The sequence below is a fragment of the Megalobrama amblycephala genome, linkage group LG8 (assembly GCF_018812025.1).
Source record: "Megalobrama amblycephala isolate DHTTF-2021 linkage group LG8, ASM1881202v1, whole genome shotgun sequence".
In the NCBI taxonomy this organism is placed as follows: Eukaryota; Metazoa; Chordata; class Actinopteri; order Cypriniformes; family Xenocyprididae; genus Megalobrama; species Megalobrama amblycephala.
In genome coordinates, this window is record NC_063051.1 from 14,663,287 (window position 1) to 14,686,666 (window position 23,380).

The 23,380-nt window shown below is 36.7% G+C and overlaps 2 protein-coding genes across 2 annotated transcripts; both read right to left on the reverse strand.

The window, feature by feature from the left end:
* Positions 1 to 260: 260 nt before the first annotated feature.
* On the reverse strand, positions 261 to 5,877 carry zgc:109982 (uncharacterized protein LOC553564 homolog). The gene is made up of 6 exons (XM_048199594.1): positions 5,473 to 5,877; positions 4,316 to 4,471; positions 3,142 to 3,321; positions 2,857 to 2,950; positions 1,932 to 2,115; positions 261 to 1,806 (listed from the first exon to the last, which is right to left on the reverse strand). The coding sequence occupies exons 1-6, from the start codon at positions 5,567 to 5,569 to the stop codon at positions 1,582 to 1,584; spliced, it is 936 nt and encodes a 311-aa protein (XP_048055551.1). The 5' UTR covers positions 5,570 to 5,877; the 3' UTR covers positions 261 to 1,581.
* Positions 5,878 to 11,012: 5,135 nt separating this feature from the next.
* On the reverse strand, positions 11,013 to 21,284 carry scinla (scinderin like a). The gene is made up of 17 exons (XM_048199597.1): positions 21,091 to 21,284; positions 19,573 to 19,758; positions 19,222 to 19,376; positions 18,333 to 18,494; positions 18,079 to 18,228; positions 16,895 to 16,984; positions 16,647 to 16,779; positions 16,441 to 16,529; positions 16,144 to 16,359; positions 14,898 to 15,031; positions 14,684 to 14,774; positions 13,348 to 13,518; positions 13,075 to 13,249; positions 12,829 to 12,944; positions 12,661 to 12,738; positions 11,783 to 11,843; positions 11,013 to 11,563 (listed from the first exon to the last, which is right to left on the reverse strand). The coding sequence occupies exons 2-17, from the start codon at positions 19,751 to 19,753 to the stop codon at positions 11,403 to 11,405; spliced, it is 2,163 nt and encodes a 720-aa protein (XP_048055554.1). The 5' UTR covers positions 19,754 to 19,758; positions 21,091 to 21,284; the 3' UTR covers positions 11,013 to 11,402.
* Positions 21,285 to 23,380: the final 2,096 nt, after the last annotated feature.

Here is a 23,380-nt window from a genome sequence, read left to right on the forward strand (position 1 = left end):
AAAATATGAACTTCTACATGATGTTTGTGATACAACTGACCAATTTTAGAGAAATTTTAGATCACAGTGAACTAACAGAATGAGAGTTTAACACAGTGATATCACAGTGGTCTTACATGGTGAGCTCACAGTATGAGCACACTGTGAGTGCGCTGTGGCCTCATATTGACCATAGTATGAGCACACAGTGAGTGCACTGTAAGGTTACGCTTTTAGCTCACTGTGACCTCACATTGTGACCACATTATGAGTATCCTGGGAGCTCATGGTGAGATCACTGTGAGATCAAATTTTTGACTAGGATGGATGCTAGATGCTGAAAGTCAGAGCTAGTAGGCTAAGCAGATTTTGGTAACACTTTATTTTACAGTGTCATTGTCAGTGTACAGTACATGCAGTTACTAACTGCTATAACTGTTATAGTAATAACTCTAAATTATGCGTAGTTACATACAACTAACCCTAAACCAAACCCTAATATTACTTAAATGTAACAAAGACACCTTAAAATGAAGTGAAATCCAGATTTTCAGCAGTCAGAGTTGACAGATTTTCCAGAAAATCACATAGTGTATGACGAGCACAGTTTTTTAAGCTTCAGACTTTGATTCCATCCAGTAGGAGGATATCAAACATGTTTCACATATTACAACACATATTGTTTTGTCAACGAGTTTATTGCGTTCAAAACTACTTGAATGTCTGGTAGTGTGTGATACTCTTGTCTAGTGTATGATGCCCAGTTTATCTCTGTAACCATTTATGAGGTTGATAAGTGTATAATGACAGTATGAAAACAGTCTTTGCTTGCAAAGATAATATGGTTGTATAATAGGGGTGTCCCATCCAGTTCTTGGAAGCACACCATCCAGCAGGGTTTATCCAGAGATCTTCTCATTATGAGGAAATACCAACTACCGCTGCTCTACTATTGGCAATTACAATCCTATTATAGCCTTGAACCCTGAACCTTAAAGGCTCATCTCAAAGCGGCTCTGGTTATCTCCAGCTCCAATTAAACACAGCTGAACCAGCTAATCAAAGTCATTAGGATCACTGGAAATGTCTTGGCAGGTGTGTTGAAGCTAAACTCTACAGCAGAGGTCTTCAACCCTGCTCCAAGTGACCAACTGTCTGGCAAAGTTTATTTCCAAACTGCTTCAGCACGCCTGCTTATGATTTTCAAGTGATCATGAAGAGCTTAACTAGCTGGTTCAGGTGTGCTTGATTAGGGTTGAAGCTAAACTCTACAGTACAGGGTCCCCAGGAACAGGGCTGAAGACCTCTGCTCTACAGGAAAGTGGCCCTCCAGGAGCAAGATTAGACAACCCTTTCTGTATATGTATAGATCTTTTTGATTTAGCACTTTTACTTACACTTTGGTGATACTGCCTGGAACCTAAACTGCTCTGGAGAAAGTTATGTTCAGACAGTAAGATTCTATGTGGCTACATACCCTGAAAGTTACTTTAGCTTTTGGAACTGAAAGTTATCCAGTTACTCTAAGTAAACATACCCAGGTAAATAGCTCAACCTGCCTCCACCTCCCTTTCTAGCAGAATATTCTTTAAGAGGTTGTCTTTACTTTCCCAAAGTGACACTCTTACGGCTTCTCCAGCGCAAGATCTTGAGGATATTGAGACTTGCAGTGAACACCTTGTCATGTTCAAACACCATCTTGTAGAAGGTTCCAATGGGAAGGTCACCATTTGGATCTGCATATTTCATGGTGGTCATGGGTGTGTACAGACTGTTAGTCTGATGGCGAAATGGTGGGTTCTTCATGGTAATCATTTTGAATGTGTGCTGATTAGAGAAGAAATGACATATAACACACTATTAGTAATTCAGAGACGAAACAAAACATCCATTGGAATGGTAGATTGCTGCATGAAACATTTTGGAAGTGTTTTGATGGGCCGTGAAAGTACCTCTGCAACTTCTTCTGGTGTTTGTCCAAGACTCTCAAATATCTGCTTGTAATTCTTCAAGTAGATGTTGTTGAACATATCTGCAGTCACTTTATCAGCTTTGGAGAGGTCTATCTTCAAGCTTTCTTCATACGCCTTATGCTCAAACTCTGTGATGACAGGTCCTGGTTCAATGAGGCTGATACTGCACAGATGCAAAAAAAATAGACCTAAAATGACATCTTAAATGTGAGGGCCAAGGCATTCAATGCTTTCAAAAACACATCAGAACAGAAGTTTCTAAATGAATCAATACATTATCATGCACTAGAACTGAGCTCTTTTTTGAAATTTAGAGATCTGAATGAATTAGGGGAACCGTAAGTTGATTCTAACTCACATGTTTAAAGAGTTATTATTATAAATGTAAATTCATTACATAGTTTTGGATGGATGCGTAAATGTAGGCTACTCACTGCACCTCTGTTTTAGCGTGTTTACTAGTCTTATACTGAACCTGGTATTGTATACTATGAATATTGCTTGTTTTGGATAGAAGCATCTTCTAAAGGAATAAATGTACTCCTCAGTACTTCTCAGTATACTATAGCCCAAAGTATACGTCACTTTTTATGCGTACGTGAGGGTCAGCGTACAGTGCGCAGTTGAAGAAAACCTGCATAAACAGAACAGATCGGAACACATGCAAGCTACAGCAACAATGGAGGGCTATATAGATGACAGATTGAGCAAAGAGGTTAGAAAGTATCCTAATTTGTACAACTCTAGCATGAAAGAATACAAATATATTTACATTGCTTGTAACTCATGGCAAGAGATTTCTCAAAACTGCACGTGTCGAAAGCGTACGGGTCAAGTGAAGTATACTGTGCAAGGCTGTGCGTTCGACTGTGCTGAAGTATACCCAGGGCTTCAGATCACTTACTTTAGATTAAATCTCAGAGCTTGAACTGCCAGACTCTCACAGAACCCTTCAACAGCAAACTTGGAAGCAGCGTAAATATCGTTAAACAAAATACCTGTGTACATGAACACAACAGTGATTAGAGATCCTGTTGAATCCTCTCAGATCTTCAAGTCGTTGTTGTTAATCCTTTAAGTATCCAAAGTTTGATCTCACACATACTGGGGTAAAGAGCTCAAATGTAAATATCAAATGGTTGTTTTTTCTTTCTTTTCTTTTCTTTTTTACTTTTATTGTATGGCTCACCCTGAATCCCCATGACACTGCTAATGACCACTATGTGGCCACTTTTTCTCTTCTTCATATCAGGCAAAACCTCCTTCATGAGTCGCACAAGCCCAAAGAAGTTGGTGTCCATGACAGTTTTCATCTCATCAATGGTCCGACACTCAATGGGGCCAACCATTCCCATTCCAGCATTACTAACTGAAACACAAAGTACAGAAGAGTAGAAACAACGATACTGATTCAGGATAAATTAAAGAAATCATTAAGTATTCATAAGTCTTAAATATTGGCTTTTTCTTTCTCTTTCTTTCTTTCTTTCTTTCTTTCTTTCTTTTTACAAATATCTACAATTTCAAAAGCAATTTGTAAATAACCTGATTCTGCATGTTCATTGCTGTATGATCAGTGATCTTAAAACACACTTTATTTGGTAAATCACTAACCCCGGATGCAAATGTGTAATCAGCTAATCATGTGGCAGTAACTCAATGCATAAAGGTATGCGAATATGGTTAAGTTCAAACATCAGAATGGATAAGAAATCTGATTTAAGTGATCTTGTAAACTGCTGGGATTTTCATGCACAGTTCAAAAATTAAAAATAATACCTTGTGAGAGATGTCAGGGCTGAATGGCAAGACAGATTAAAGGTGACAGGAAGGTTACAGTAATTGAGTGTTACAACAGTGCAATGTAGGAGAGCAATGTTGAATGCAAATTGTTGAACCTTAAACTGGGTGAAGTCCAAATTGTCTCTTATCGGAACAAACATGACACTAAATTCAATGTACTCTAATGGCCAAATGTACAGCAAATGTATGGTGTTATAAAGTCAACATGAACCAGTGTGTTGTGTAAACAGACCCTAAAACGAGGGAACAAATTAATAATTTGTGGGAACTAATTCTTAATTTGTGGCCACAATGTTTTTCAACTAAATGTCATTTGCAGGGCTCCATATCTCTGATCCTACCTAGTATTATAAAGATTAGTATTGTTACTACTTACTATTACTAATATCAGTAGTAGTATTAGAGCTACCAAATGCATTGGCCAATAAGTGTATATAGTGTTCATTTTAATATACAACATAGCATTTTATTTATTGAGATAATATTGTTTAGAGCACAGAGACAATTGAAAATGGCAATGAAGCATTTGCGTTTGTAAGAAGTACATCTAATAATCTTACTGAGAATGTCGACTCTGGGCAGACTCTTCACACAGGCTTTGATAGAGTTCTCATCACACACATCGAGCTGCTTGATCTCCAGTGTGCGTCCCAAAGTACAACCTGCTGCCTCCACCAAAGCTTCTTTTTTAGCCAGGTTCCTCATGGTGGCATACACTGCCAAGGTAAAAATATTTAGCTTAATTTCCATTTAAACTAAAATCTGCTGACATTTGCCGTGACCAGTGATTCAGGTAACAGATGGGGGACACAGTCATCGTTTAATGACTAATAGATTAAAGCTTCTCAGCTACTTACGTTGAGAAAATCTTCAAGCCAAGTCAATTTATTGAGAACAATCCATGTTACACAATAAGAAATATTATGAGAAATTTTCTCAGCATATCAAGCAAACAGAGCACAGTTGTTGTAACTATGTGAATATTTCCATTCTTCAAACTGACATAATCCGTGTGCACTTTCACAATGATATAATGACTCCTCCAAAGCTTCTCCTTTAAAAAGTTTCCTCATGGTGGCATACACTTCCAAGGCTAAAACATGTAGTCTAATGTTCATTTGAATTAAAATGTTAACATTTGCATGTAAACATGGTGAACAGTCATAATTTAATGACTAATTAATTAATGCTACTCAGCTGCTTACTTGGAAGAATTCAACATGCAAAGTCAATGTATTTAGAAGAAATTTTAAAAAGTTACACATAAAGAAACATTATGAGAATTTTTTTTTCTTTTTTTAACTGCAATTATTCAGAATATTGGGTAGGCTGAGTACAGTTGTAACAGGGTAGCATTTTTGGTACATGCTGGTGTGCGAAGTTGCTTTGAAAATCAGGCAAACTTCCAAGGTGATCAGTGAGAAGAGTTGTAACTGTTGTTTCACCACTGAAAATTATTAAGAGCATAAAATTCACAAAAATATTGAACATACTGATACATATGCATACATTATTACACTGATTTAAACATTTTTACACATCTTATACTGAGAATAGATTTTTTACACCATTTTTTTCCATGAGATTTCTGTTTATTCTGAACCGTATTTGTGCAATACAGAAGCAAAATTTTACAACTGTAAGTGGTCTACACCACTATTATACTACTTTAACCTATAAACACAATATTTGTATGTATTTTATTTACTGGCCTTACCCATAAACCTCTTCTTCTCATCTCTTGCAATACGAACAGCAAGTGCCAATCCAATGCCAGAAGAACAACCAGTGATAAGTACAACCTTTTGATTCATGGCTGTAACAAAAATCTTGCTTTCTCTGACTATACAGCGAGACAAAGTATAGAAAGTAAAAGACAGCTAAGAAGCACTGGAAACAAGATAAAGAGACAGAATGAGTGGGAGCTTGAGAGATGAGCTAAAACTTAGTTGCTAATCCAGTACATAAAGACTCAGCAGAATGGCCCACGTGTAACTCCATCCTAGACATGTGGTAGGCAATACATAACAATACGACTGGTGGGACAGAAGTTCTATGCACCACTGTGGTCTAAAAGAAATATCTGATAAAACACAATTTCACTGTGATTTTGTAAAACATAAAATCATATATGCATACTACTGTTTAAATGTTTAACAATAAGTAATACTTCAGTCCAGTGGCGTAGCCAGAATTTTATTTTTGGGGGGGCCCATCTAAAAATGAGGGGGCCGCTATATTATATATAATAATTTCTAAAAGAAATGCAAAATCAATCGGTAGTTATTAATAGAATAACGAGACACAAACCTTTACATTCAATCGCGTTTGGTCCCATTTATTTTTGATCACAGTGCATACTACAAATACAAACTTTTACTCTCAAAGTGCATTTGTAGAAATACACGTTTACCTCAGATTTCATTCGATGGAATTTAAAGAACATGTACGCTGGGTTTCATAATTACCCAGGTCATAAAATGTAGTTTCCTAGGGGGGTACGGGGGCATGCTCCCCCGAGAAAATTTAGATTTCCCTGGTGTACATATGTGCATTTTTAAGACGTTAAAGACCAACAAATTGTTTAACAATAGTTTTAAAACCACGTAAACAAATACATGCATGCATGCACAGTTTTGAGGCAGCTTCAATCGCATGTTTGGCAATTTCATTTTCAAACGACGGTCATTGCTCGTAGTTTCTATTGCGCTTTATTTTAGTTATAATAAAGTAATTATGCAGCGCGCGCCGGCGCATTTGCGCATGCAATTCTTGAGTGCGCGCCACGAGCACAGTATAATGACTGATTGGACAGTCGTGTTATTTTTTCTGAGTTTTACCGACATAGCCTGACAACATCTCATCTGTTCACTGTTGTTCAACTGAAGCTCCCTCGTCATCACCTGCACCTTTCCCGCGCTCGTTTGACTGGCGCCTGGCGCTGAGGCGGGAATGCGTGTCTGAAAAGTGTCCCGTTTGTTGTATATAAACGCAGCGTTTTACTTGGCAATGTTTTAAAAAAACGATTTTTATTTTATTTTATATGCTCTGTTGGTGGTTTGTGGAGTAGCATCACTCGGGAGGGATATATTTTTTTATCCCCACCAGGGATAAAAATAATTCAGCAGAGGCAGGGATACATAGACCAGACCATAAACTATTTTGATTACACTCATGCTGATATTGTACTATTTGATGATCAGTAGTGGTTCGCTAAATATAATAATTCAATAAGCATTTAGGCTACAATAAGCACTTAACTTTTAATATATAACTTTAAAAATATATATTAAATAGATAATAAAAATATCTAGATAGCTGGCTGACTAAAGTAGGCTAAGTTTGAAAATGATATCATTTGTACATGGAGTTATTATATAAAAAGATACTTAATTTCTTTACAATTTATAGGTGTTGTTTTAACAGTCAGTTATGTAAGTTTGATGGTTAATAGCTTCTAGCAACATTAAATCCAGGAGAGAAGACAATTCTAAAGAAAAAGCATGTTTGATTTACATATAACAATTTACATATTGAGCGCGCACAGCCGAGCACGCAATATCTGAGCGAGAGCAAATACGCCACGGAAACTGCCTCAAATTAACTATAATGACGAGAAGAAAGCTGTGTGCGCTGCAGTCAGAGGTTCTTGATTCTCTAACGATTTTTTATTGGTTAAAACGAATGTAGAGTTAGAAGCCCGAGCACCCACCGGATTTCACTGCATTGAGATGCGCGTAACGGGAAGCCTCGGGTGCCGCTTCACATTGTCACTCACCGCATAATAACGAACTCTCACGCGCAAAGATAATAACAGCAGAATACGCGCAACACGTGAAATAATCAAACCAATAAGTCTAAAAACAGCTGTTGCATTTTACCGCGCAGCATATGCATCAGTGTAACAAATCAACATAAAAAATAAAAAATCGCTCAGAAATCTGGGGGGGCCTGCATAATAATGAGGGGGCCTAGGCCCCCTCAGGCCCCCCCGTGGCTACGCCACTGCTTCAGTCTTATCCGAATTTAATAATTTTCTTGTAATAAATTCAGATAAGACTGAAGTATTACTTAATGGGCCAAAAACCTGTACACAGAATCTCTCAGACTACAATCTGCATTTAGAAGGATGTACTGTTACTCCATCCTCGACAGTAAAAGACCTGGGTGTTATATTAGACAGCAACTTGTCCTTTGAAAATCATATTTCATGTGTTACAAAAACAGCCTTCTTCCACCTCAGAAACATTGCTAAGCTACGGAATATGTTATCTATTTATGATGCAGAAAAGTTAGTTCATGCATTCATGATGTCTCGACTAGATTACTGTAATGCATTATTAGCTGGTTGTCCTGCTTCCTCAATAAACAAGCTACAATTAGTCCAAAATGCAGCTGCTAGAGTTCTTACCAGGTCAAGAAAATATGATCATATAACACCAATTTTATCATCTCTACACTGGTTACCTATTAAGTTCCGTATAAAGATTATAAAGTTTTGCTAATGACCTATAAGGCTCTTAATGGTTTAGCTCCTGTGTACTTTAACGATCTTCTATCGCCCCACAATCCTTCACGCTCTTTAAGATCCCAAAGCTCTGGACTTCTGGTTGTACCTAGGATATCTAAGTCCACTAAATGAGGGAGAGTGTTTTCACATTTGGCTCCGAAACCTTGGAATAGCCTTCCTAATAATGTTCGGGGCTCAGACTCGCTTACCTAGTTTAAAGGTCCCGTTTTTCGTGGTTTTTTGAAGCTTTAATTGTGTTTATAGTGTGCAATATAACATGTGTTCATGTTTCGCGTGTAAAAAAACACAATATTTTTCACATAATTTACTTATCTGTATACCGCTGTTTCCACTGTCATAAAAACGGGCTGATGACTTCCTTGTTCTATGAAGTCCCTCCTTCAGAAATACGTAACGAGTTCTGATTGTGCCAGCGGTTCCTGTGTTGTGATTCGACAGCAGTTTAGCGCACCGTGCCCGGAAAGGTCACGCCTCTTACCATAACGTGGAGATGCACGCGCTCAGTGTTATTGTAAACATGTCTTTAATTTTACCCTATCAATTTGAGCCGGAATCAGACCCGGTGATTGGACTGCGGGATGAAAATAACAGCGTTTCGACGACATGGCGACAAACACACTCTACAAACCCAACTCTTGTGTATTCCTGTGGGCGGAGGTTAGTCAAAAAACTGTTTTAGTGACGTCATTAAAGAAGGAAGTAGAGGGATGTAGTCCAAACTGGCCGTTCGATGTAGGCGACTTCTGTTAAATAAAATATCTCACTTGGCATTGAACTTTGAGCTTTAAAATTTTACAGATTTTATTTATACTCTAACAACAACATTACACACTAACTAAAGTTTGAAACATGGGATCACGAAGAACGGGACCTTTAAATCTAGATTAAAGACGCATCTCTTTAGCCAAGCATTCACATAATGCATCTCATATCAGATCAATTGCACATGACTATCTTTGCTTAATGTTATGAACAGCAACTACGCTAATTATTCTCCATTTGCATTTCTGTTTTACCTCGGGACTCCCGTTCCCGAGGTGACTAGAGAGTACATCAGTTTCAGTTTGGATCCAGCCTCTTAAGAAGACCTCAGATGACTAACACCTATGAAGAGACAGCGCCAACTACTGCGAGGACTTCAGAAGATGCAACATCTGGATCAACATGCACATTCCCAAATTTCTATATATCCTAATTATTGTTAATATGTAATTAATTTTTCCAGGAGCTCATTGCTTCTACCTTCAAGTAAATTGCTAACAGTGTTTGTAAATTAATTGCCTAAAATATGACATTATTTGCTAACTGCATTCTTTAAATCGTAATGTTGACATGCATTTTCTGTAAAGCTGCTTTGAAAAGATATTTCACGAGTTCACACTTTCAAATAAGTCAGATAAAATAAATGGTATACGTATTTGGCGTGCTGTCTGGGGAGAGGGCTCCGAATTTGGCCCGAACACAGAGTACGAGTTTATTACCTGCATTCTATTTAACTTTAATCCTTATGTTTCATTGTTTTTTTTATTCTTTTAAAGTTTTGTGCCTTCATTTTATTGTTTGTTTACTATGGCTTTTGTAAAGCACTTTTGTCAACACCAGTTGTTTTTAAATGTGCTATATAAATAAAATTTGTATTGTATTGTATTGTATTCAGAATTAGCATTTTCCTTCAGGTCAGCCCTATGTTCAGAATTAAAAAAAAATCAGTTTAAATGTCCAATGTATTATCTTGTCCTTTTAACTGTTGAGGGGTTTTCCCATGACTGACAGCGCTAGTCAAAGCATTTGTCAGTTGCGTCTTGTTCCGTGTTCCCAACAATTTTTTAATGTAAAAGTCTTCACTACTGGCTGACACACTCATAAAGACAGTCTTTGCTACCATCTAATGGTGTAATAATGTAACTTCTGTTGCTGTTCACAGTCAGGGACTATTTTGTCCAGCAGAAGGAAGGCTTTTAATGAAACTTTACTTGATGAAAGTTGCATTGATACATATTTTTGGCTTTAATACTTGAATTGTGTGGTAACCGTTTTATAAAAGCAATAAGGAACTTGAGACTAGTTCTGTATCGTGAATAAGTCACGGCTGAAGGGGTTGCTGGCACTCCGCTTCTCATCGTGCCTAACAATGCCCTTCAGCCATGACTTTTTCATGATACAGCACAGCCTCTCGTATTTTATTGCTTACATAAACTTATGTAACAATGTAAAAGTTTTTAATGTCACTTTTGGTCAATTTGACACATCCTTTTTTTTTTTCGTTCGTTCTGTTACGTTCAGTTTGGTTCAGTTTCATTTTCATGAACTTTTCCTTTAGTTTGAGTCATTCTTTGTCCAGTCTCATTTATTTTTAGTTGGTTGTTATCCTCCTGCGTTCCAGTTTTTTTTGGTTTGTTAAAATTAAAAAATGTAAATTGTTAAAAAAAAAAAAGTGACTGCCGAGTATAGATCCTACTCTTCCTTGCCGCAACCAACAATCTTACTATAACCCCAAACTTTTGAATGCTACTGTATAATTGACCCTTCAAACAATGCCAACATCTACAAACACATAACTCATAGTTTTTTGAAGTTTTTTTTTATTATATACTGGGAATCAGAATAATTGTAGACGTACATTAAAATCTTTTAGCAACTACAATATATTCTCAGATTACATTTCATTTTGCATATTTGTGATGTTTATGCATTATCCATACACTTGTACAGTTTCACTTGTACAGTTTTTAATAATCCAAAAGTCTGTCAATTGCAAATAAAAGTTGTCTTGCATATAAAATTCTACATTTTCCTTTTTCATTCCTTTTAATAGCCATTTAAAAAAAAAAAAAATCTTAATGATCATGTGGTTGAAAACATCACTGGAATACAGAATTATACAAAAAAAAAAAAGATATATAAAAGAGTTTAAAGGTATAACAAGGCAAAGTCAAGGCACAGAAACAACAAGGCAAAAAGTCGTTAATAGTAGCAAAATACGGTACATAGTGGCTTATCATGCAGTATTTTTGCAAACTGTGTTCCTTCAGCATCCCTTGCAGACCACCAATGCATTAAAGACACAAGGTGAGTATTCTGGAAGCTATGCAAAAATATATAGCAGTTTGTATGTTTTAGAAACGAGCACGGATGCGATCCATTGGGTCTGTGTCCCACATCTTTGAGTCCCAAGCCTGGAACCAGCCAGTGAAGGTTGGGGGCTCAAAGCCTTGCTTTATAGTGATGACTGGGGTGCCACGGCGACCAGAGGGGTCAGAGTCCACATATTCTTTAGCTGATGACAAAGAAACATTTTATGACATTTAACAATCAGGTATTACATTCAGTGCCAATGCTAGATCAAACTTAATCCTCCATTATTGGTACATATGTACTGTTCCAGTTGAGATTTTGGTATTTGGTGCCTTAACTGAGTTTTCCTAAAAATATAATGGTAATTTTTATAGGTATGTGGGAATATTATGTTGTTTAGTGCTTCAGCATCTTGACTTACCTATGTTAGCTGATCCAGTCTTCTCTACCTCGTTGGCATCATTACCAATCCAAAGAAAGATCTAAGGGAAGAAGATTCAAAAATTGAAGCTTACATTTATAGTTCTGCAATAGATCTTAGTCACATTAGACACCATATTAAATTTAAAGGAACACTCCACTTTTTTTTGAAAATAGGCTAATTTTCCAACTCCTAGAGTTAAACAGAGTTTGAGCTAGATGCTAACGGTCTAATCAGATTCAATGAACTATGCTAAGCTATGCTAAAAGTAGTACCGCCAGACCCGGAGATAGGCTGAATGGATTCGAAAATGGTAAAACTCAACTGTTTAACTCTAGGGGAGTTGGAAAATGAGCCTATTTTCTAAAAAAGTGGAGTGTTCCTTTAACACAGATGAAAACAAGGCTGTAAAAGACAGATTTACAGTCTTTACAATGGCACCCACTGTAATAATTTTCCACAATATACATAATTTTCACAACTTTCAAAACTGCTTTATGTAGTTTTTGTTAACAGTTTTTTTTTTTTTTTTTAAAACAATCTATGTATGTATGTTAGTATACAACAGTACAAGTCACTGAAAGCACTGCACTTTTTTCCCTCACAGCCTTGTTTTCATTCCTGTTTTTAAAATATGGTGCCACCCTGATTAAGGTCTTTAACTGAACTATTCTGTGCTCCATTCTGGTTTATAACACCCACTTTTCAAGAACCAATCATATGATTATGTATAACATCTATTCTCATCCTGATTTTTTTCTGGTTGGAAATCCTGTTTCACTCAGAAGTTTATCAGATTACAAAATTAATGTGTGTTCTAAACATACTGTAATTTCATCTTGACTTAAACTTAAGTCATCAGTACTTCAAATGCTAACCTGATCCCCGGTATCCAGAAGCATGACATCATCAGTGGCCAAATCAGACTGGGTGAAATCTCCAGGAACTTCCTCAGCCTGAAATGGAAAAGGAGAGGTATAGTAAAGTGAATGTAGCCATTTAACAAAGAAAATTGAACTAGTTGCAAATTAAATCTGTTAACTCACAATTAGACGTCCAGTCTTGTTGGAGCAGCCAAACAGACGAGGAGGTTTAACACTCTTCTGCAGACTTTTGGAGGTCTGATAGTCCTTCTTTCCACCCAAAGCAGACCAAAATGCAGCTAAAAGGAGCAAAGAGACAGATAAAACCGACCAATCAGTGCAAAGTAGGAGGAAATGTGATTAGGTTAGGAATGCCTTTTAACTGTATAAATTACAGTGTCTGAACATTTATAAAAGGCAGACACCCACCCGGCTCTTTGCCCTCTGAAATTTCCGTAACACTGCCTCCAAGGAAGCTGCTGACATATTTTGCAGCAGCCATTTCTTCCTCTGAAGCGGCCACTCCTTTCCACACAAACAGGCCGTCAGGAAACTTCAGCACAAACACATCATTAGTGTTCAGTTTAGATGCAGAAGGTTCCACCTGGGTGAGAAGAAAGACAGAAAAAGTCAGAGAGGACAATTATTGCCTGATGATCATTCCTGACTGTGCCCACATATGTGTTTTTCGCCATCACCGACCTCCACAGCGCGTGTTGCACGGGTGGAGCTCTGGCGGATGTGGAAGAGCCGTGTGCTGCCAGCCCGACTCTGACCACCTTTACGTGAAGTCCCACCCAGGTGGATGACCATGGGTTTCCCCTTGAACAGACTCATCAAATGGGCCGGTTCCTGGCCCTGAGTGACACGTACCTGCAGGGTGACATAACAGTTAATTGTAAATCAAGTTATTTCCTTGAAAAAAAACCCAAAGAATCCTTTATAAAAATGGAAACTAGAGATGTGCATAATTTCTCTGAAAAATATTTAAGATTGTAAAATATATAAGATCTGCCATAATTATCTGATTATCAAATGTTGATTGCAGCATTTCATTTCATTTTTTTTTTTTTTTTTTTAGTTTGACCAATGCAAGTAATCTTTTTATATTATTAGTTATTTATTTTTAAAGATTACCTTTAAGTGAGCATTAGATGATGGCAAATTAATCTAAAAATGAATTATTATTAAAAATTAAATATTCAACCAATATGCACTGCTGGTTTGGGGTCAGTAAGATTTTTTTTAAAGAAAATTAATACTTTTATTCAGCAAGGACATTTTAAATTGAACAAATGTGATGGTAAAGACTTTCATAATGTTACAAAATATTTATATTTCAAACAAATGCTGTTCTTTTGAACAAAGCTGAATGAGTTGAAATGTATCACGTTTTTTTCAAAAATATTAAGCAGCATAAATGTTTTCAACAGTGATAATAATAAATGTTTCTTGAGCATCAAATCACCACATTAAAATGATTAATGAAAGATCACGTGACACTGAAGACTAGAGTAATGATGCTAAAAATTCCTCTATGCCATCACAGGAACAAATTACATTTTAAAATAGAAAAATTAATTAATATATAAAAATAGAAAACACTTATATAATTACAATTTATGTAAATTTTATATTTTAAATATTACCGTTTTACTGTTTGTTAGATCAAATTGCATTGTTGAGAGACTTATTAAAAAAAAATAAAAAATAAAATGATAACAGCACAGTACAGATATATTGTGTATGCCTAGAAACAGAAACATTTTAGAATCAAAGTGAAAAGCATCAGACTATTTTGCTCTGGTCAATTGAAAAGTTGACGGTATAATACCCAATATATACTACAAGTGAGCAGTATGACCAAACTAGAAAACTCCCATTATAATCAACAAGGTAAATTAAAAAATGACAATTGCTTGACAGTTATATTAATATAATATTGGAAAATTATGATTTTTATAATAATTGAGCAGCCCTATATTTAAGCATGGAATAATGACCAGACTCAAGAAATTTGGCCTGTGTTTGGTAGTACCTGGACAGGGGAACCGCCCATGGAATCATCCAGCTTGACAGTTAGGAAAGCTGAGGCAGCCAGCTCATCTTGTGTACACTTCAGTCCTTGCCTGAAAAGAAAATCAATAAATCGAATCAGAATATTAAACATTGACTTGATTGTGTAAATATTGGCTAATCAGGTGGTTAATGAGTACATTCCGGCATGTCATCCTGTGACTGTCTTGACTTACCAGGTGTAGATAATGTGTTGCTCTCTGCTTCCTTGGCGATAGGTGTAGAGAATCAGGTAACAGTCTCCACCATAAAACTGCCCATAGCTAGAAGGGTCCACAGGAACTTTATCCCCACCCTCGACGCGCCATACCTGGCAAGATCCAGAGAAATGGACTTCATACAAGTGCAGTGTTGTAGTTAACAATCTAAAATCAACAGTAATCTTGAATTTTAAGCAACTATAGTTCAGCCATTTCGAATGGGTATTTAGAATAGTGCTTCATTTAAGAGTTTGTAGTTAACTTTAAATAAATGTTATAGTAGCATTAGCAATTTATGCTAACAGTTTGACACAAGTTTTAGAACCACAGTCTTATTCATCAATATTTATTTAGCAACTTGTTAGTTATTCAAAAATCTGGTTTGACATGTTGTAGGACAGATTACTTTAAAGTCTCTTCAAGCAATGTTAACCAAAGATTTTCACAATGGAAATCGAGTCATTTCAATAGAAATCTGTGGTATCTGAGCGAAACATTTCCCCACGCGAATTTGTTGCGTTCACCAACAGAAAGCTGCTTGGTTTGAAAGTGACTTCTGTATGTGCTGTGCTTCATACATTGCTACACTATTGACAATGAACAATAAACCTTTTTGCCCACAAAATTTCAACAAAATTTCTGTAATGTGACCGCACCTTTAAATTGAAAACGTAATTCTAAAAACCCATTAACAATTCCTGAGATAATTCCTGGCTCAAAAACACTAAAGGCCCATTCATACCAAAAAAATTGTACTAAATATAAAAGAATAGCAGAATCTAGATCACAATTATAACAATAATGTCACAAAGAAATATTAGTGTTGGTATCACTTTCGTAACGATTTTTCCAGCTGATAAACAATAAAAACAGCCAATCAGAATCCACCTGACTTTGAAGAGCTTATCCCAGACAGCAACATAGCGTGGCTGAGATCCGGCCCACATCTGGTACATGTGGATTACATACGGACCAGATGTGGGCCGGATCTGGGCCGACTCTATGTTGCCGTCTGGGTATAAGCATTTAAAAGATGACATGCAACTGCAGTGTATACTTATAATAAACAATGTTATCGTGCATTGGTGTAGACGCTAATATAGTTATCGTTATCATAATAGTTATCGTTCGTGGTGTGAACAGGCCTTAATTATTCTCTGGGTTTAAGGACTGAACAGCCTTATGGTCCATGGGGTGATGTCATGAGCGTTAATATTTTTACCTGAACCTTGCCAGAGCCGTCATCCACCATACCGTGCTGAGCAGCCATTGTTTTGTTGGAGTGCAGACTGGAGGCGTCAAAAGGAACCTGCGAAACACGGGCAATGCGGCCAATGCTGTAGGCCTGGCCTGGACCTGTGGTTTGATCCTTATCCTTCCAGTTACTGAAGAACTGTTTGAACAGTGTGGTCTCACCTCCAGCTGGCATAACCTGGATCTGATCAGAAAAAGTTAGATAGACTGGTTAGAATTTGTCTTCTATTTAATCTACTTCCATGAACAGGCTAGAGTCTGATACCTGTGTGTTTTTAGGGTAGTTCTTCTCTTTGATAAACTGCTCTGCGACCTTCATGGCTGTCTTACGTTCTTCAATGTTTGCACTTGGTCCTGAGATGTTAAAATGGTAATGAAATTGTCAATAAGCAGCCATTTAAGGTATATATTTCACTTTGCAGCTTTAATATATATGTAATATAAGGACTTCAGAAGAAAATTTGACCATACCTTTCCAAAGAAAGATCTTGCTGTCCACTCCATTGTCCAGGATGTAGCACTCGGTGGGAGTAAGCATCTCCTGTTTGAAAGGGCTGCTCTGGGCCACCAGTGTTGTCTTCATAGAGCCTGCAGCATCTGATACCTAACCCATTCAAAACACACAAATGCATAGATTTATAAAATGCCATGAATACTACACTGTTTGCATAATACAGTGCTTGTGGTAACTCTGATATGTGCATAATACATAAAGGTACCATGTAGAGTGAGCCCTTTTTCTGATTGCTTCTGTCAGTCGTCTCATCGTCAGGACTTCCTGCTGGGATGTTGGGCTTGGGTCCAAGAGCCTAAAAATAAACAAACACATAAGAGTTTCCACCAGTTTTCTCCATGGCAGCAGTCAACTCAGGATACAAAAAAAGACCATTATGCAGAACCTCAAGCAAAAAGTCAAAATCAAAACCAGATGAACTGGCATTCTATGCCGACTGCAACACTTGTTCCCTTAAAAATGTACCGTTTACTAATATTTACCGTGACAAACTTATTCCAGCTTTCTTTTAGTGTTTCTGTACCTTAAACACTAGAGCATGGTGCTAACGATGAGTTCAATTCCCAGAGAATGCATGAATTTGAATACACTGTAAATTAGATAAATGTGCCAGTAAATGTTTACAGATTCTTTCTGTTGTAATTTATCTAGTGTCTTCGTTTTTTTGTTCTGCCTATGTCTTTTTTTGTATTACTGAAGCCTTTTTATGTAGCTACAAAGATGGTCTATGATAATTGGAGAAAATTATCTGTTAGCAGTCCCATTCATTTCAACAACAGTTGCTCAGAACTCCTGATGATAGTTGAGGCTGGTAGATGCTGTAATTGAATGATGCTTAATCAGACAAAACTTGTCCCTTGAAAGCTACAGATGATGTAAAGGCAAATGTTTGGACATAAACTGAGTTTAAAGTTGCAATGTAACACAAGCAGCGGCAGATCTATTCTTAAGTATTGTGACATACCTCCACGTAAAATTAATTATCAAAAAATGTAGGAGGGTTCAATCCAAAATTGTTGAAATTGTTAAAAATGAGATATAGTGTATGCATGGATGAATTGTTATGCATTTAGAAAATAGATTATAAACTCTTTCAAGGTGTGCAGTAGAACAGTTCATAGTCACCAGTATCCTTAGTTTACAATTCAAAAAGCCAAAACAAACTGATCAAGAAGGTCAGTGCTGTTATTGATCTCACTCTAAACCGTGTTTTATTTGAGTTCCATCAAATAAAGACTCTGAAGCATGCCACTACTGACCCAATTAATCATGTTTTCACTTCCTGCCACAGCAGATCCAAAGACATGCTTATTCTTCTTACACACTGCATGTTTAAACCTGCAACAGTGGTACATAGGTTTTGAAGTAGAAGAAGAAGATAAGACTTACACTAAGGACAGCCTCTGGCTCAGAACCATCCTCAACCATTTGCAGACTGGCGCGCCCATTTCTCTCATTATCACGAATGCCGATTGCCAACTCGGAGGCTTTCAACCGCTCAAAACGGTTGCATTCACTCCCACACCATTGGTAGATGTCCTAGGAAAATCATAATAAGAGTTGTGGGGTTGGGAATTTTGGATTTCTCAAAAGGACAGCACTAAAGAGATTGATTATTCACTTCACCCCAACATATTTCTAACCTTGCCAAGATCAATGATGAAGCAGTCTCCACGATTGAAGCTGGCCCAAGACATATTGACCTCAGTGGCGCGAATGGCACGTCGCCCTTTAATGTGAAGCAGACGCTTCACGTTCATGTCATTGGTCACCACATGCTGGAACCCAGAGGCCACACCACCTTGCTGTGAAGTGGGAAAAAGAAATGTCTTAAGGCTCTCACATTACAATTAAAAAGAAATTCTCCTGATACACAGAAAAATAATTGGAGATGGCATTATAGCCAAAAGTAAAATGCACTTAATCTGAAAGGGAAAATGTCACATTTGTAAAAGGGAGCAAAGGAATATTTATCAAAGCAATACGCTATGAAATTTTCTGCTGGATCCATTCTTATTTCTAAATTATTAAAACCATCTCAGAGAAAAAGTACATCAAACCTGCCACAATATGGCAGATATATGCAAGGGAAAAGCTGATTTGAATGTGGTTTGTGAGATCCTCTTACATAAACAAATTTGTTATCTGTAGAAAAAATAATAATAATCCTTGACAGTAATAATAACTCTCATAAACTACTATAGCCACCATAGACATTAATGTTGATGCATCCACATTATTATTATTATATATTTATTTATTTATATTTTTTTTTTCAATAGTGGTCCATCAATATAGGATTTCAAAGAAATGATTACTGAAATGTAACATACAGTATAGTGATGCCAGCAGAGATTAAATTATTCTTCTGACAGCATATTTTTAACCAATGAGAAAAAGTGTGGGTTATAATGGAGCACTGAATGTAAAATTAAGCATGTTACTAAACTGACCCATTTGTCAGATTTAGCAACAAATATGACAGATCTGGGTTTATTTTTTCAATCAGCTATCTGTAAGGGTTATTATTACCTTGTACTTAATTCCAGTTTTAAAGTAGCCAAGGAAGGTGACGGACTCGTTGTTCTGAACCTCACGGTACTGGACTGGTGCTCCACCCAGATGATCGTCCAGCTGCATAGCAAAGATGGCAGCAGCTCCACCCTCATCCTGAGAGCACTCATTACCTGCAGTTTAAACAGACACAGACAAAAATCCTAAATAAAAACAGCATCAAGGTGTGTTTCTGTATCTGCTAACCTACCTGACAAGAAAGAAAAGACATGTGCCATGTCCTTGAAAGGGCACAGATTTTTTTTTTTTTTTGGCATATTACAAATTTGGCAAAGGATTAAATTATTAAATGTAGTTACTTCTACTCACCCAACCACATGTGGACATTGTAGGATGGAGCAGGAGTGGTGTAAAGGACAACATAGGCATCTCCAGTGAAGAAGTTTCCTTGGAGCTGTTTGGGGACCGGTTTCAGGTCCATCTTCTCTATTCTCCAAATCTGCAGACCAGGCTCTTTACCTGCATTCTGGAACTCCTTGTGGAAAACCATGATTCCTGGAACATACAAGAATGCTGAACTATGAAACTGTAAACATCCATTTCATTCAAAATACCATTTTTATTTAAATATAAGGCAAATGTGCACATGCACATGGTAAAACATCACATGGAGCATCAGGCGCATTTATTCTCAGAGGACTACATTATTTTATATTATGTGCTTATATTTTCAATCACGTGAAAAAATGAATGAAGATTTGATCAGCTGTAGGCTGGATGTACTCAGTTGAAGTTGTATTCAGGGTGAGGCAGTCAACAAATGAGTCATGCTGCACGATTACAGCTGTGGGCAGACATGCGTGCCCCGTTCCTTTGAGTTTACCAGTCTGAGTTTGACTTTATGCAAAGCATACATTTTGCATGAGATCTTCCAGCTACAGATTCATGGCATCAAAAGAGATATCTGATAGTATGATTTACCTTAAACTATAAGAGATGATTTGAACAAAGCCACATGGTGCAAATGTAAACCCAGCAGTCATATATATATTGTACTTTAAATTTAATTTGATAAACTGTTAAAACTCATAAAAAGTAGACTAAATTAATTACATAATTTGACTTATTTGTGACTTTTTTGTGTTTGCCCCATGAATATTTTTATTTATTGCAGTTCTAATAGAACGTAGCCACGTTTATTCTTTTCTTTAAATAATTTAATTTACAAGCGTTATATGCCTAACTTTTTAATGTAAAGTATGGTTAACAATTATTGTAATGCCTTCATGTCCGTGTTTGAATGGACACGCCCACGCCCCAAATTCAAGCCGGGATTTTGAACAAAAAAATACAAAAAATAAATAAGACCTATTAGGTTGTTTTTTTGTTTGTTTGTTTGTTTGTTTTTTATTAAATAAGAACTAATGAAAGTATACATGCACATTTAGCAAACAAAATGTTATTTTTAGCCTGAAGTTTATCTGTTATGTTGTAAAAGTGCCGCGCATGATACAGTTGTCTGAAAAGTACAAAAACTAAAGGCAACTATATATTTGTTGTAGGAAATATATATAAAGAGTTGCCAGCAGTATGAAAACGGTCTGCAAGACTCCACGTCTCCATTAATAAACTATTATTTCCTGTGCTTCACTTTACGTCATTAAGCTGGGATCTGCGTAGTTGCCTATAAAATGCAAACAAAGAAATAAAATCCGCTACCGTGAAACACCCCATAAAGACTCCAGAAAGTTACATACCTATATAGTCTATATATAAAGTGCTGACCCAGAGAAATGCTAACATAGTTTATTCTGAGCTCAGCTGTCTTTCGGAGACTCAGTGAAGTAGCCTACGGAACTAAAAGTGATGGTTGTTCAGTTTCCTTACCTTACTGGTCAAAGAAATGCACAGAAGGCGATGAAGACAGATCTGGTTTGAGAAGCTGCTCCTGGTTTAGTCCAGATTCAGTTTCACAAGTTTCGATGGATGTAAACCGACTTTAAATGATCTGCCGTATTTTCAGGGGAGAGGCAGATGCGAGTCCTCAGCCAATGACACTCTCTGTTTCTCTTCCCCCTGAGGCTGGTCTCTAAACCCACATTATGCAACTTTATGGCACGAAGTCATCTCACTCCCCTAAACCAAATCACACCATAAAGCAGCATTACGCCTTCTTCTTTTTTCTTACATAGACATAGAACAGTGTAACATACATTACAGCCTATGATACAATTAAATACATTATAAAACTATATGGTGCAACAGGCAATTAAAAACGACAATGTACGCACCTGATGCATAACATTTTTTATTTTATTTTAGATTTTAGGTTAAAATTGATGTGAATGTGAAAGGGAATATGTAATTGTATATTGTGCATTTTTAGGTACTGTGACTGATTTATTTTATTATTTATAATAATAATGAATAGCCTATTAAAGAATTTGCAAAATGCTGTTTGAAAAACCGTCACACTGCAGGACATGTCAACTTCCCAAAAATGATTTCGTATTCAGTCTATTTCAACATTCCCATTTGCATGATGCTCAACTACACAATAGCTTATTTACAAATTTAGGCATGTATTTCGTGCTGTTGCACACTTTAAATGGTTCATCACACAGACGCATAAATAAAGTTCAATATTGTGCATTCCATGTCAATGTCAAATGCATTATTCATAATGCACAATGCAAAAGAAATTTAATAATGTCATTTAAATGTGTGATTCATGTCATCCACTTTGAGGAACAGCATTGTAAATGTCTCAAAGACTGTGTAAAAACACATTTTAGTGCATGCAAAGGACAAAGAAAGGTGTTCACCTCTTATTTTTTTTCCTTGATTTATTGATAATATGCATTATGCGTATCATTCAACATTATTTTTGCAGTTGGTAGTTGAATTGTTCCCACATTTAGGTTAAGCTCACAACACATATTTCCAGTGAGGTGGCATTCTGTCCTCAGTGAAAGAATGACCACACCTTTCATGTAATTATAGCTCCAGTCAGGTCTATTTGTTTGTGCTTCATGCACATTAAATTCACAGTACAGCTAACAATTCACTCTTCCCCATGTCAGTCATTCCCTCCATAAGGCTCTCTGACTATATGTGCCGCCCTACCCTGTTCTTGTATTTTCCTACACTTCTCCACCCAACCCTCATGGCTCTCCATTGTCATTACAATCTCAAGGCTTTCTCTGAGCTCTGCTACACCTGCAGACTTGTGAATCTACCTCATAGGAGCTGGCAGAAACCTTTTGCAACAAAAAGCTTGTAAGATTTACTGTAATATACTAGAGAATCTGAAATATTCCATCAAGACACCATTGAGCACCCAAGCTTTCTATTTAATATTCTCGTCAGATCCACCATGTAATGCCCTGTGCTTTGTCTGACTATGCTTTTGGTTTATGAAGCTACCAAGTAGGATTTCTCAGGCATTCCATAAAGTGAAGGGTAAAGAAATCATAGGTGCATCTCTTGAGGTTCGGAAAGCTCAAGGTGAAATCTGCCTAAAGATTTGCTCGAAACTAGGCCTGTGGATTTAAAACATTAAAGTCTGACTCTTTCTATAAAATGAGAGAATAACAAGAGGAGTGACATGATCTGGAGTGGAGTGAGTGAGTCAGAGTGAGTCAGAGTCACAGGCTCTCCGTGCTAAAGTTAGTCTTGTAGTGGTGTTTCCTCAACTGTCTATGGCTGTTTTCCATTGCAGAAACACGGTGCTCACAATTATGTATAAAACAGATTTTTGTCCACAGGGCCAAAATTATGGGCACATAGTTAGACATAGACATTACTAAATATAGTAATGTAGCACATAGACATTAGTAACTAAGTAACTTTGCAACTAAGTATGTCAACTAACTCATTAGAGTATGCTATTAGTAGACTGTCTGCTTAAAATCTGCTAACACTTTATTATGGTCGCTAACTAATGCTAACCCTAACCCTACTAACAGTCTACTGTCTCTAATGAGAGTTATATATATTTGATTAAAATATTTGATTAAAATGGCTTCTTTGTTTTGTTAAGGCTAACTTATTAGCTAGCATTAGCTAGCTAGCTAGCTGGTGTCCTAAATATACAAGTAAATAATTTTTTCACACTTTTTGCAAGTTTTGCATATTTTCTTCATACATATAATATTTAATAATATGATATTTAATC

Excerpts from the sequence above, each read along its gene's own strand:
- zgc:109982 (XM_048199594.1), bottom strand. The coding sequence starts at position 5,569 with ATGAATCAAAAGGTTGTACTTATCACTGGTTGTTCTTCTGGCATTGGA. Across the intron at positions 3,322-4,315 it reads GCCCAGAGTCGACATTCTCA|TTAGTAATGCTGGAATGGGA; the intron begins GTAAGATTATTA and ends TTTGTGTTTCAG. Across the intron at positions 2,116-2,856 it reads GCTCTGAGATTTAATCTAAA|TATCAGCCTCATTGAACCAG; the intron begins GTAAGTGATCTG and ends GCATCTGTGCAG.
- scinla (XM_048199597.1), bottom strand. The coding sequence starts at position 19,753 with ATGGTTTTCCACAAGGAGTTCCAGAATGCAGGTAAAGAGCCTGGTCTG. Across the intron at positions 18,495-19,221 it reads AAACTGGAATTAAGTACAAG|CAAGGTGGTGTGGCCTCTGG; the intron begins GTAATAATAACC and ends CCCACTTCACAG. Across the intron at positions 11,564-11,782 it reads GACTGGATCAGCTAACATAG|CTAAAGAATATGTGGACTCT; the intron begins GTAAGTCAAGAT and ends CTTTGTCATCAG.